Raw genomic sequence first — 12,279 nt, 5'->3', positions numbered from 1 at the left:
CTGCGCACTGTCTAATACAGATAGATTATCATCACGCACAGAAAATATCGTGCACTGCGCTATCGCTTTAAGAGCAGCGTGCGTTTTCATGATTCAAAAGGTGAGGCTCCGCCCACTCTGTTAAGTCAGTTTCGTTTGTTCGGCCGTGAGGCGTCTGCTGTAAATAACGCTTTAAAGATGGGCGCATCTAATGGCAAACCTCTGAAATGTCCCCTGTGTCACGAGGAGTGTCGCGAGCAGGTGACCCTGGCCTGCGCTCACAGCTTCTGTCGGGTTTGTATCAGAGAGTTGTGGAGCGGGTCACGGACCGGACCGTATTACTGCCCCGAATGTAGGTACGAGTACCAGCATCTGCCGGACTACACCGACGGAGCGTCAACGTCTGCAGGCATACCAGACACACGTACGTCCATTAACACACAATAAACGATGACTTTGTTGACCTTGAACATGTGTAGCCTATGTTATTATTATATGTGTAAGTTACTCGTGACCACGGTCTATGCTCGAGACGCAGTAGGCCACAACTAACTCCTGTTTATTGATCTGTTGATACAAGTAGCGTGTTTTCTTTCGGTTTACAAGCATCAACTTTTAAATAGTCGATAAGATGATGCATGTATGAGTGTTATAAAGGCAAAGAAAAGATAATAATAATTATATTATATATTATAATTATATAATATATGCAAAATAATTTTACATGCTACACTATAACTCAACTGAAGCTTTTTTAAAAACAAGTATAAATAAGAATAAACATGTATGTATATATATATATATATATATATATATAGATAGATAGATAGATAGATAGATAGATATAACTTGTTCATGCTGTTGCATTTTTGTAAATTGGATTAAACATAATCGCTGTCAAAATGTTTTTAATAATGTTTCATTTAATTTTCATAGTATTAAGAAGAAATTGTCTAGGAAGGGGTAAAACCACCTTAAATATATAAGTAAAATTAAAAATTAAATGTAAAATTTTGAAATTATTGAAATTGTAAATCAGAAATAATAAAAGCATGGTAAAATTGTTTCAAGATAGTTTAATCGGTCATATATAAAAAAATAAAAAGTTGAAATCTAAAAAAAAAAAAAATATACAATTGCCAAAATCTGATGGGAACCTGTCCCTGTTACATGTGCTTATTTTAGTAATAACAATAAAATGTAAAAATGACATGTAATTAACCCTAAACCAATCTTTAACCCTATAGTGAGTAGTAAGTGTTGTTCATTTATATTACTCAGTAATTACACGAAAGCTTTGAAAGTTGTGATCATTATAGATCTTGATTTAGAACTTTTATACAGCGCATGCCTTTCACAGCCTCGTTGTAATTCATCTTATCTTAAATATGAAATCTAACCCGACTGAGGTCTGTTAGACTATAACAAAGACACCATAAAATAAATTATCCTAGAAACACTTATATTCGTTAACGTAATGCTGTGTTTTGAACTAGATTGGCCGTTCAGAACCAAGCTGTACGGCCGGCACTCGAAGAAATGGCACGGGAAGAGGAAGTTCAGCTCAGCATTCCACAGTGGAGGACACAGGCTGGGCTCAACCCTGTCTAATAACCCCGTCAGTGGTTATGATGTTATCAAAATCACCGACTCTGATGAAGACGCGTCAATACCACGGAAAAGAAAAGCCGCAGCAGACGGATGCTCTTCTGGAAGCCAGTCTTCATCAGTGGTTTGGGGGAACACGTCCTCACAGCGCACGCCTCCAGACACAGATGAGATCACGTCTGCTCCTGAGAGGAACGCATCTTCCCCTCAGCAAGACCAGCAGCCTGTGGCTTCCTGCAGTGACCCCGGCTCACCCAGGACGAGCGACACCCCTCAGGGAGGGAAAACCTCCTCACCGGCTGTCGGTGCCACCTCTCATGCACCCGGAAGGCAGGAAACAGATTTTAACAGCGGAGAGCCCCTCAGTATCTCAGCAGCAGCAGCAGCATCAAGCAGGCTTTCCAGCAGCAGTTCCGTGCCTTGCCATTACTGTCCCAGTTCAGAACAGAAGGCGGCGGTAAAGACCTGCCTGATTTGTGGGGCCTCCATGTGCCCAGAACACCTGCGGGCTCACCTGGAAAAGCCGGTGTTCCAGAACCACCCGCTGGTGAACGCCGTAGAGGATGTGTCTCTGTGGAGATGTCAGGAGCACCAGGAGATGAACCGGATCTACTGTCGCTCGTGTGCGGTGTGCGTTTGTACTGTGTGCTCGCTGGTCGGGTCACACAAGGGCCACGAGTGCATCAGCATCCGGGAGGCAGAGCAGGAGCTCAGGGTGAGAGACTTTTGGACATTTTTTAAACACCGTTTCCCCGTCTAAATACTTTTTAATCGGCGATTAATATGTGGCTTAAGATTACGGTTAAACCTGTAGTTTTTAGTCCGAATGTTTATTTAATGGACTTCTGATCATAAATTCTGTAATGCTGAGCATTGATTTCTTTATTTGAAAAAATTGTTGCTCGTTGGTTTATCTGCATTCATTTCTCAGGGTTCACTGAAGGATAAGATGCAGAAAATACAAAAAACGGAAAAGTCCATTCAGGAAAAACTCTCTGAGCTCCGAGAGAAAAAACTAGGCGTTCAGGTAAGTGTGAGAATTATTTTTATTCAGTTGTTGCAGTTCAGCAAGGTTTATTTGTTTATTTTTATTATTATTTTTTTCTCCAAAAATGAAAATTCTGTCAATAATTGCTGACCCATGTCGTTTCAAACCTGTAAGATCTTAATTCATCTTTGTAACACAAATTAAGATATTTTTGATGAAATCCGAGAACTTTCTGTCCCTTACATAGACAGCAAGGATACTGCTACATTCAGGGCCTCCAGAAAGGTACTAAGGACATTGTTAAAATAATCAGCGGTTCAATGATAATTTTGAATACTGCTTTATTCAAGAATTTCTTGGTTTCCTGTCAGTCTCTCTTCACTTAAGTTTCAGTTGCTTTCAGAAAGCTCTCAGATTTATAATGTTTGCATAATTGTTTGCATAGTTGCAGTTTTGTATTTTGGCACCACAGGTTGCCAGTTGGTGGAAAACACATTTACATTTACATTTAGTCATTTAGCAGACGCCTTTATCCAAAGCGACGTACAAATGAGGTAAAGACAGGTAAAAACACAGCGTATTTCATTTCATTCATCGTCATGTGCGCTTGCTGTAGGTGTCGTCAGTCTGGCAAGCTGTGTGTGTGTCAGGTCTGAGGAGGAAGGACCGGGTGAAAAAAAAAAAAAAAGTCCAAAATATTTTGAATTTGGACGGCAAATTCTACATCCAGCACCAAGTCTTTTTCAAAAATTGAAATGTTGACCTGCCAACTTGAAAAAAACTAGTTTAAGTACTAAAACAACTAAAAGCTTTATAAATGAAAGTAATAAATGAACATGCAATAGCATTAAATATAATAAAATGTATGTTAATTTGCTAGCTTGTGCTTCCGTCTTGTTTTCGCAGGCAGGGCTGGAGGATGTGCGGGCGGCCGTATTGCAGCAGTATCAGGCCATGCGGGTGGCTCTGGAGCAAGAGGAGGAGCAGGCTTTACTCTGCGTGACCCAGGAAGAGGACAGAGTGCTGGGAAGCATTGAAAAGCAGCTGGACGCATTACAGGGCGCCTTGATATCTAGCCAGAGTATATTAAACACCCTGCAGGGAATGACCGATGCTGAAGGGGTGTCCAAGTACAAAGATCAGGCCTTCATCTTGGTATGACAAGCAGCAGTGATCTTTCTTTTTTTTTTTTTGGACTATATTTCAGTAGTACATTTACACAAAAGCATACATGTAATAATGTTGTTACTGTTTATTTCAGGAATACAGCAAGATGGCAGGACAGTAAGTAAAATGGTTCAAATATTTGTTGATTATTATAGAGTCCTGTTTATTAAGTAAAACTGATATCTTCCTCCAGACTGACCGAATTGTCTGATCCGGTGCAAAATCTTGAGACTCCTGAAGAGATGAACCAGAACCGGCTGGACTGTCTTAATGACTGGACCGAGAGGAGACTGGAGACTGTGCTCATATCACTTCCTCACAGAGACCCTTTCAGACTGCTCTGTGAGTCTTCTACACACTTTTATAATACTGGTATAATATATGAAAAATATTAAATAAGCTTGATTATATGAATTCAGTACAAGCTCATTAAAGTTATTTCTCTAGGTTTTTTAATGTCTTAGTTTGTTTTATAAACAAATAATGATTTTGAAATTCAGTAATGCTGTTGCCTAATATTTTGATTGCTCTAGATTACTACTTCTACGTTGTTGGTTAAATGTTAACACGAATGATAGATGTTTACTCTAGCATGGCTACGAGGACAACACTGAATCTTCTTACCGTTTGTACGACTGACAGTTTAACCGAAGCATTTCGAAGGTTTTTTTTTAGTTGAGTCCACTGATCAATGTATGTCAGTAATTATACAAATATATGCTATACATTATAATCATTTGTGAATATTTGTAGTTTTTCTTCAACTGAATTTGTATGATTGGGGATAATTACTCACCCACACCATGTTCCAAACCTGTATGAGTTTCTTTTCTGAACACAAAAGAAGAGGTTATACAGCATATGGGGAATAATATGGGTTTCTGGTCCTTATTGGCTGGCTTATAGCATTTATGGGAACCAGCAGAATTCTTCAAAATGTCACCTTTTATGTTCAACAGAAGAAACTCATAAAGGTTTGTAACATCCTGAGGGTGAGTAAATAATGACATAATTTTTATTTATGAGAAATAAAATCCAAATCCATATTATATTTATCAAAAGACATTTATAAAGTTACAATATATATATATATATATTTTTTTAATAAATGCTGTTCTTTTGAACTGTCTGTTCATCAAAGAATCCTAAAAGGATGCAAAATCTCTAGCTATTTTCAACAACTTTTTGATTATTTCCTTCATTATTATTGAAAATAATTTTTTTAATGATGTGATATAAAATGTAAAAAAAAAAGTCAATTAAAAAACTCATCAGAAGGCATCAAAACACAATAATCATACGTTTTATCAACATCACCGCTGGAACTGATGTCAGATAACCATCTTTTTGTAAAGATGACTATCCCGATCAATCATTGGTGGGCGGAGCTAGTGCAAATTGCCTCTGCCAATAAGGTTTAATTGTAAGCAGACCCTTCATATTTGAAATGATCATATTTCACAAAATTACTTCTTTTTTTTTTTTTACCAAATAAATGCAGCACTGTTGAGCATAGAAAGCTCATTTTAAAAAAAAGAAAGGAAAACAACTACAGATTCCATTTAGGCTTTTTAGGTATGAAAACCTGAACAGCGGATTTCTAGTATTCTCTAAGTCATGAAAGAATATTGATCTTCTTCGTTACACTATTTTCTAGTATTTTGTCACTTGTTGTCGTTGCTCACACGGTGAAGCAAAAGCATTCATTAGGAAGGCTTGATTGGCAGGCACAAATATGTCTGACAGCTGATGTTTCTTTCTGCAGATGGAATAAGCCCAGCTCTAGACCCTGATACTGTCCATCCGAAGCTGCTGCTGTCAGATGACAACCGAACGGTGCAGTACAGCGAGACCCAGCAGGACTACCCCGAGCAGGAGGCACGCTTCAACACTTTCCCTCAGGTACTAGGCTCTCACGCCATAGATGGAGGCTGCTGCTACTGGGAAGTGGAGGTCTCTCTGGATGAGGGCCGCTGGAAGGTGGGGGTCTGTGATGGACGGATAGGCAGAAAGGGGCAAAAGGACATCTGCCGTATTGGTTTCTACCCTAATTCTTGGTGTTTGATTTACGAGAAGGGAAAGGTGGAAGCCCTGCACGATAAGGTAGCTTCACCCGTGTGTTCTGCTGAACTCTGGAAGGTCGGGGTGCTGCTGAATTTTAGCGAGGGTCGCTTGACTTTTTATAGCGTGTCCAGGGAGGGATCTCTTTCTTTGCTCTACAGTTTTGAGCATACGTTCACTGAGCCGCTGTATCCCGCACTGGCCGTGTCTAAAACTCAGATCAGCATCTGTGATATATTTACCAAGACCACTACAGACTAGACTGTGAGGTTTTATTATAATGTTAAAGGAATTCTTCGCACTTCAAACTTTTTGGTTAATTTGCTCTCTCTTAGGCTATCCGAGCGAGATGTAGATTACTTTCTTTCTCCAATACAACAGTAGATTTTTAGCTGAGCTGCTTTGTGATTTATAAAATGCTAGTTACGAAGAGCTAGCATCACTAAAAATAAACCTCTGGCTCTTAACAATATATTGAGCTCTTATGAAGCTAAACATGAATAAAGTTTAAAATAATGTATAGTTTCTTCCACAGACTATTCACTTCGCTTCATATGACCTCAAAATATCATTTTGTGTTAATTTGTTCCATTTTGTTTATATAAGTGACTTGTATGAACCCCCGAAGACCAAGGGTTTAGCTAGAAATAATTTTGAATGTTCTGCAGAAAAGTCACCTATGTCTCGGATGGCCTAAGGGTGAATAAATAAACTTCATTCCTAATAATAAACTATTCCTTTAAGTAATACAAATCACTTTTACATTCCACAAAACATCGCTGTTGAACCCAAGTGTGTAAGAGGTCTTGAAATCCATGGCCTTTTTTATCGTGTGATTGATGATGATGGTGTTTGCATGGATATGATTTACATATCTGACCTTTTAAAACTCTATTTTCATTCCAAATATGTTTTATATACCCATTTATATGTTCATCGGATGTGGCGTTTTATCAAAACAATCTTGCACAACTTTTTTTTAACTTTTTTTCAGCCAGTTCTTGAACTCTTTTTTTATGTTTTTGATAGGATTCATTTTATGACTTGAGATAAAGAATTAGTATTTTTATATGGAGTGAAATATAAACTTGCACTGTATTTACATGCACATACCGAAATCAAATGAAGGCCAGGACAAATATGTCAAAAAAAATCATTCAACATTCCAAATGAAACTCTTTACTAAGTTACTTTCTGAAGCCTTGTAGTCTTATTTCAGTCTACAATAAATATCATTACATCATTATACAGGTTTATTGTTATGTATATATATATTTTTTACCAGTATCTTAAGCAATTTCCTGATGGTTTTGATATTTATAATATTTACTACAATATCTCTGTCTTTCCTTTCTAGATTTTGCCAATGCTGAAGTTAAATTAGCGTTGGCAGTGTAATGTTTCAGCCTGTGTAAATTATACATATTCCATTTCAACTCTAGGTGGCAGTATTGTTTAATATCTAAACAAGTAACGTTGACACTTAATTCATCCTGAGGAAATCATACAGATAGTTTGAACTGTGCCGCAGTGTTTCATGAAATAAATTCAGATGATTTTAAAAAACGGTCTCTTTTTTTTCTGTATTGCACTGCATCGTATTGATAGAGACACTTTGTGTGTCTCTTTTTTTTTGTGTGTGTGTTTTGTAAATAATGATGTGCCCTTTCATTTTCGTTGGAGCCCCTTGTGGGAGGACTCCATCAGGCGCAAGACAAAGTGAGTCATCTGTTCCAAGAACATCTCTCTGTACTCTCACACAATTCAATTCATTTTGAATCGATACAAATTGCCCAGTTAATAAGGATAAACAAAAAGTAAAAAAAAAAAAAAAAACCATTGGAGAGGTGATGAGACCTTTTGGCAAGTCAATATACGCCTGTGTTGACAGGTTCAGACGGCTTCTGCTGATAAATTATTAATTTGTTCAAATGTTAAAGTGCCCTATTATGGATTTTTGAAAATTACTTTTCGTGCAGACTGTAACTGAATGAAAACAAACCGAAACGTTTTAAATCTGAAAGTGCACTGTGTAGAGCTATTGTCTCTCAAAACGAGGAGTCGACTATGAATCATTAAAACGAGAACTACTCTGTTTCGTGTTGACTTCAAAATGAATCACTGGCATATTGCCCGTCCACTTGTTGATTTTTTTTATTTTTTTTTTCAAGTTGGTCTGAATAAAGATGCAAATTTGTACTTTGCCACTAGGTGCTGCTTTTGGAGCGGTAAAAGCTCACGAACACCGCTTTAAATCGGAGCGACTGATCACCGGAGGGGTTTGGAAAAATGAATCGGTGAACAAATTGTTTGGGAGTTGTTGAACAAATAAGGTAAAATAATTATTAAAATAACTGAAAATAATTTCTTTCAGTTTTTGAGGTGAAATATGACCACAGATTTTCCGTTTTGTGTGAGTCGCCATCTCACTTTTGAAACATTTCCTAAACATCTCTTTGGTAGAACATCTCTACAGGAAAACTAGGTACACTGCCATGGCAACAAACCGGCGCCCTAAGCCAGGCTCTATCTCGGTGGTACAGACATTTAGTCAGGGGTCATTTGGCTCCCAGCAGCCTGAAAAACAGGTGCAGAGCTGCTCCGTCACTCTCCTGTAACTTACAGAAATATCTGAGCTGCCGTCCAGCTGCTCACACGTTGTTTCTATACAGTTCAGAACAGCTGAGACACAAAGAGGACACCCAGTTCTACTGAGATAAAACTAATTTACTGGAGAAATACATTTATGTATTTTTCCAAAGGGCTGAGTACACTTCATTCTGCTGTGTGTTCTATAATATATATATATATATATATATATATATATATAAGAGAGAGAGAGAGACCTCCTCTCTTACATCCTAATGAAATGTTAATAAGAAACAAGCAAAGCTGTATTTGATCAACTTATTTACACTTTTGTCTTTGTCTCAGGGGAAATCACTTTTGATGTTCTGAATTGGTTCTCTGTAAAAAATTATATGATCAATAAATCATGGCAAAATATGTTTTTCCCGTCGGTTTAAAGCATCTGTAAGTATTTTGCTTTGAAGTATGAGTTTCAGAAAAGCATCTTTAGAATCTCAGTCATTTGTAATGTCTTTAAGATTACTTTAATTAAAGCAGTAGATTTGCCACCCACTTAAAAATTAGCACAGGCCATCCAAGCAATGAGTTTTCTTAACCACAGCAGATCACAGAAGAAATTTGTCATTACGCTTGCTTAAAGTGAACAGGTGCCGTCAGAATGGAAGTTCAAACATCCGATAAAAACTATTAAAAAAGATAATCCACATAAATAATACACAAGCAATCTACACAAATCTAAACCATCAGTTAATGTTTTGTGAAGTAAATAAAGTATGTAGTAAATAAAGTCCTGTATCTATAATGTTGCTTTCTTCAGATCAAAAGTCTTCTTGTCTGAATCAAAAGAGTAATATAAAAAATATGTTTGTGGATTTTGATGTAAGAACACAACTATTATTGTGATGTTTTTTATCGGCTCATTCTGACGGCACCCATTCACTCCACAGTGAGTAATGCTAAGTAATTTAATGCAGAGTTTCTCCAAATCTAGTACAAAGAAGAAATAAACCCAAGTATCTCACTCAACTGGAGGGTGAGTAATTTTCAGCAATTTAGTATGGTGAGCTGTTCCTTTAAGCCCTAAGGAAGCTCTTTGTTGCTCATGTGTATATACAGTGTCATCTTATATACTTTCTATAGATGGTTCCCCTGGCAACAACGTCTTTGACTGCTCCACATCCCGGCATATACTATAATACCTGAGAGAATTAATTCTCTATTACTGTGTGTGTGTGAGCAAGGTATGACAATTGTTCTAGTCCCTTTTCGCCCTGCAGGTATAGTTTCAGGTTACTCTACTAACTCTGTAGTCTTTCATTCCTTATATAGACTTGCTTTGTCTCTAGTCTGCTAGTTTTGTGAATCTTCAACCCATATATGGAGTTGTCTTTTGTGCTCTCCGTAGTGGGCAGTTGAGGCATGTCCAGCTATGCAATAGAGGTCAACGCCCCATAAGGGCTATATAAGCTGATGGTTTACTCTCTGTGTTAAGCTGCATTCTGAATAAACCAGATTTGATTTCACTCGTGTGGTTTGTTCCGACTGTTGCTTCCAGGCGCCTGAATTTGTTCTGTACTGCTGATGAACGGACACAGGGGGCGCATACACTGAAGAAGAGAAGTTCTTACAGTTCTGGGGGCTGTCCGGGATACATCTGACCAGGTAAGAGAAAGTATAGTTTCACTACCTGAGTAGATGTATCCGCGTAAGTCAATTGTATCGTGTTTGATTAAATTCAGACTAGATTGACTTGTTATAGTACGTGTCCGAGTCATCAGTGGTCAGAATGGGACAAACATATCCTAAACCTGAACCCTCTGAAACACCCAAAGCATGGATGGAACGTTGTGGTTGGGGATACTACACGGTTCCATATCTTGATAATTTGGCGGGATGGACAGCGGGTACCCAGTGGCGAGATTATCCGCGTGAGGGCACTTTCGACCCAAGTCATCTGAAAACAGTTTACAATTTAGTATATGGAGGTGAGGGCGACCCTGATTGGGATTATAATTATATGAGAGGAGGATATGACGTGTGGTATAAAATGGCAGAGGTTTGGAGGGAAAAGACGAATGCGTATGTTCCAAAAGCAGTTTTGAAAACTGTACCAAAACCAAAGAAAAATGATAAAGACAAACCATTGACAATGTCTAAACCGTGTGACGAGAAACCGCCGCCATATGTTAATCAGATGCTCGCACCACTGTCAATTAGTTGGGGCTGATTATAGATTCATTCTGCATAGCAAATTAGGCGCAGCCTACGATGAGAACGCTGTAATTAAGGCAGTATCTGTTCTCGCACCGAAATTTGACGTAGTTAAGCGCGAGGATTTAACAGAAGGAATTGGGGAAGGAAAGACCAGCAGGAAAAGGACAGTTATTGAATTTGCATGGCGTGATGATCCGGAAGAAATGATGAGTCAACTGAGTGTACAATTAAAAAGTATCTTTTGGATTTGAAATCTTCCAACCGTGATCTGTCACAAGTCACTAACTGTAAACAGGGCAAGGATGAGACTGTTGCATGTTTTTCACCCGTTTTTTCGACGTGTGGAAGGTTGTGGGCGGACTGGAGCTGGACATTAATGAGCCCAACCCGATGTTCATATCTACCTTTATGTCCAACTGCCTTCCAACCCACAAGGATGTTCTGAAGTACCATCTGTGTGACAGACATAACCTGAAGGTTAAAGATGCGGGGGTCAAAATCAGAACTTTAGAGAGTGATGGTATGTTCCCTGAGGTAGGAAAAACAACGCGTTATATGTGTGTCTGTAGCTGGTGGCTATGCACCAGGTACACAAGGAGGATTTAAGAAGGGCAGAAAGCCAGGAAGGTGTAATTATTGTAACAAGCCTGGGCATTGGGCTAGAGAATGTAACAAGCGCAGGGCCGATGAGCAGGCAAGGGCGGGGCAACCCCAGCCCCCGAGAGGGTCCCCACAGATGTATGCACAGATGTATGCACAGCCTAGCAGTCAGCAGCAACAGTCTCAGGCTCCTTACCAACCTAGAGGCTACGCGCAGCAGCAGCCTGTCTACCGTCCTCAAGAATAGGGCAGCCCACAGAGTTCTGACCCCACTGAAGTTGTAAATTCCGCACTTTTATCTCTTTGTTTTGCTTCCCCACAGGGCGTGACTTGCCACTCATTGAGTTACATGTGAATGGGCAAACGTACCCCTTTCTGTTGGATACTGGGGCTACGTTGTCTTCTTTGGGGTCTATGTATAATGGGCCTTACACAAGGATGATGTTGGCCTCGTGTCCTATGTACCATACGGCCTCCATAAAACACAGAGATCCAGTCTATAGGAAACAATATCCATTGTCAGAGGAGAAGGCACGAGGGTAGAGATGCCTTCTGATGACTTTGCTTGAACAGGGTGTGTTGTTGTGCCCTGCAGGAGTCCATATAATACACCAGTGAATCCTGTAAGGAAGCCTGATGGCTCCTGGCGTTTCACACAGGACCTGCGAGCTATAAATGACATCATTATACCTGTGGCTCCTGTTGTGCCAGATGTGCCAGCCATTATGGCTGCCATACCAGCTGATCATGAGTATTTCTCTGTTGTTGACCTGTGCTCTGCTTTCTTTAGTATTCCTGTGGAAATTGAGACGCAGCCTCTTTTCGCCTTCACCCACAGAGGGCGACAATATACATGGACAAGACTCCCTCAGGGATTCATTGACTCTCCTGCGGTGTTTTCGCAGACTGTTCGTGACTGTTTATCTGATCTGGTAGTACCTGAAGGTTGTTGCTTTCTCCAGTATGCAGACGACCTGTTGGTCACGGGCAGGGATCTCCAATCGTGTGAACAAGCCACGTGCTGCCTACTGAGACGGCTCTCGGATTGTGGTTTCAAGGTATCAAAGACTAAA

The 12,279-nt window shown here is 39.4% G+C and overlaps 1 protein-coding gene across 5 annotated transcripts in view; it reads left to right on the top strand.

The window, feature by feature from the left end:
* The first annotated feature begins 111 nt into the window (after nt 1-111).
* The window catches only part of si:dkey-29p10.4 (E3 ubiquitin/ISG15 ligase TRIM25), a 28,174-nt gene continuing 16,006 nt past the window's right edge, over nt 112-12,279 (top strand). The window contains exons 1-9 of one of the 5 annotated variants that reach the window (XM_043264368.1): nt 112-403; nt 1,476-2,302; nt 2,519-2,614; nt 3,482-3,730; nt 3,837-3,859; nt 3,936-4,084; nt 5,508-5,644; nt 7,487-7,522; nt 8,015-8,050. In XM_043264368.1, the coding sequence (XP_043120303.1) occupies nt 178-403; nt 1,476-2,302; nt 2,519-2,614; nt 3,482-3,730; nt 3,837-3,859; nt 3,936-4,084; nt 5,508-5,644; nt 7,487-7,522; nt 8,015-8,035 (1,764 nt within the window). In that variant the 5' untranslated portion in view covers nt 112-177 and the 3' untranslated portion in view covers nt 8,036-8,050. Of the gene's footprint in view, nt 404-1,475; nt 2,303-2,518; nt 2,615-3,481; nt 3,731-3,836; nt 3,860-3,935; nt 4,085-5,507; nt 7,370-7,486; nt 7,640-8,014; nt 8,051-9,947; nt 9,990-12,279 lie in introns of those variants that run through there. The other 4 variants (XM_043264369.1, XM_043264366.1, XM_043264367.1 and 1 more) reach the window with 4 other exon arrangements.

Source organism: Puntigrus tetrazona, chromosome 18 (genome assembly GCF_018831695.1).
Source record: "Puntigrus tetrazona isolate hp1 chromosome 18, ASM1883169v1, whole genome shotgun sequence".
Lineage (NCBI taxonomy): Eukaryota > Metazoa > Chordata > Actinopteri > Cypriniformes > Cyprinidae > Puntigrus > Puntigrus tetrazona.
This window is presented reverse-complemented; position numbering and strand designations above follow the sequence as displayed.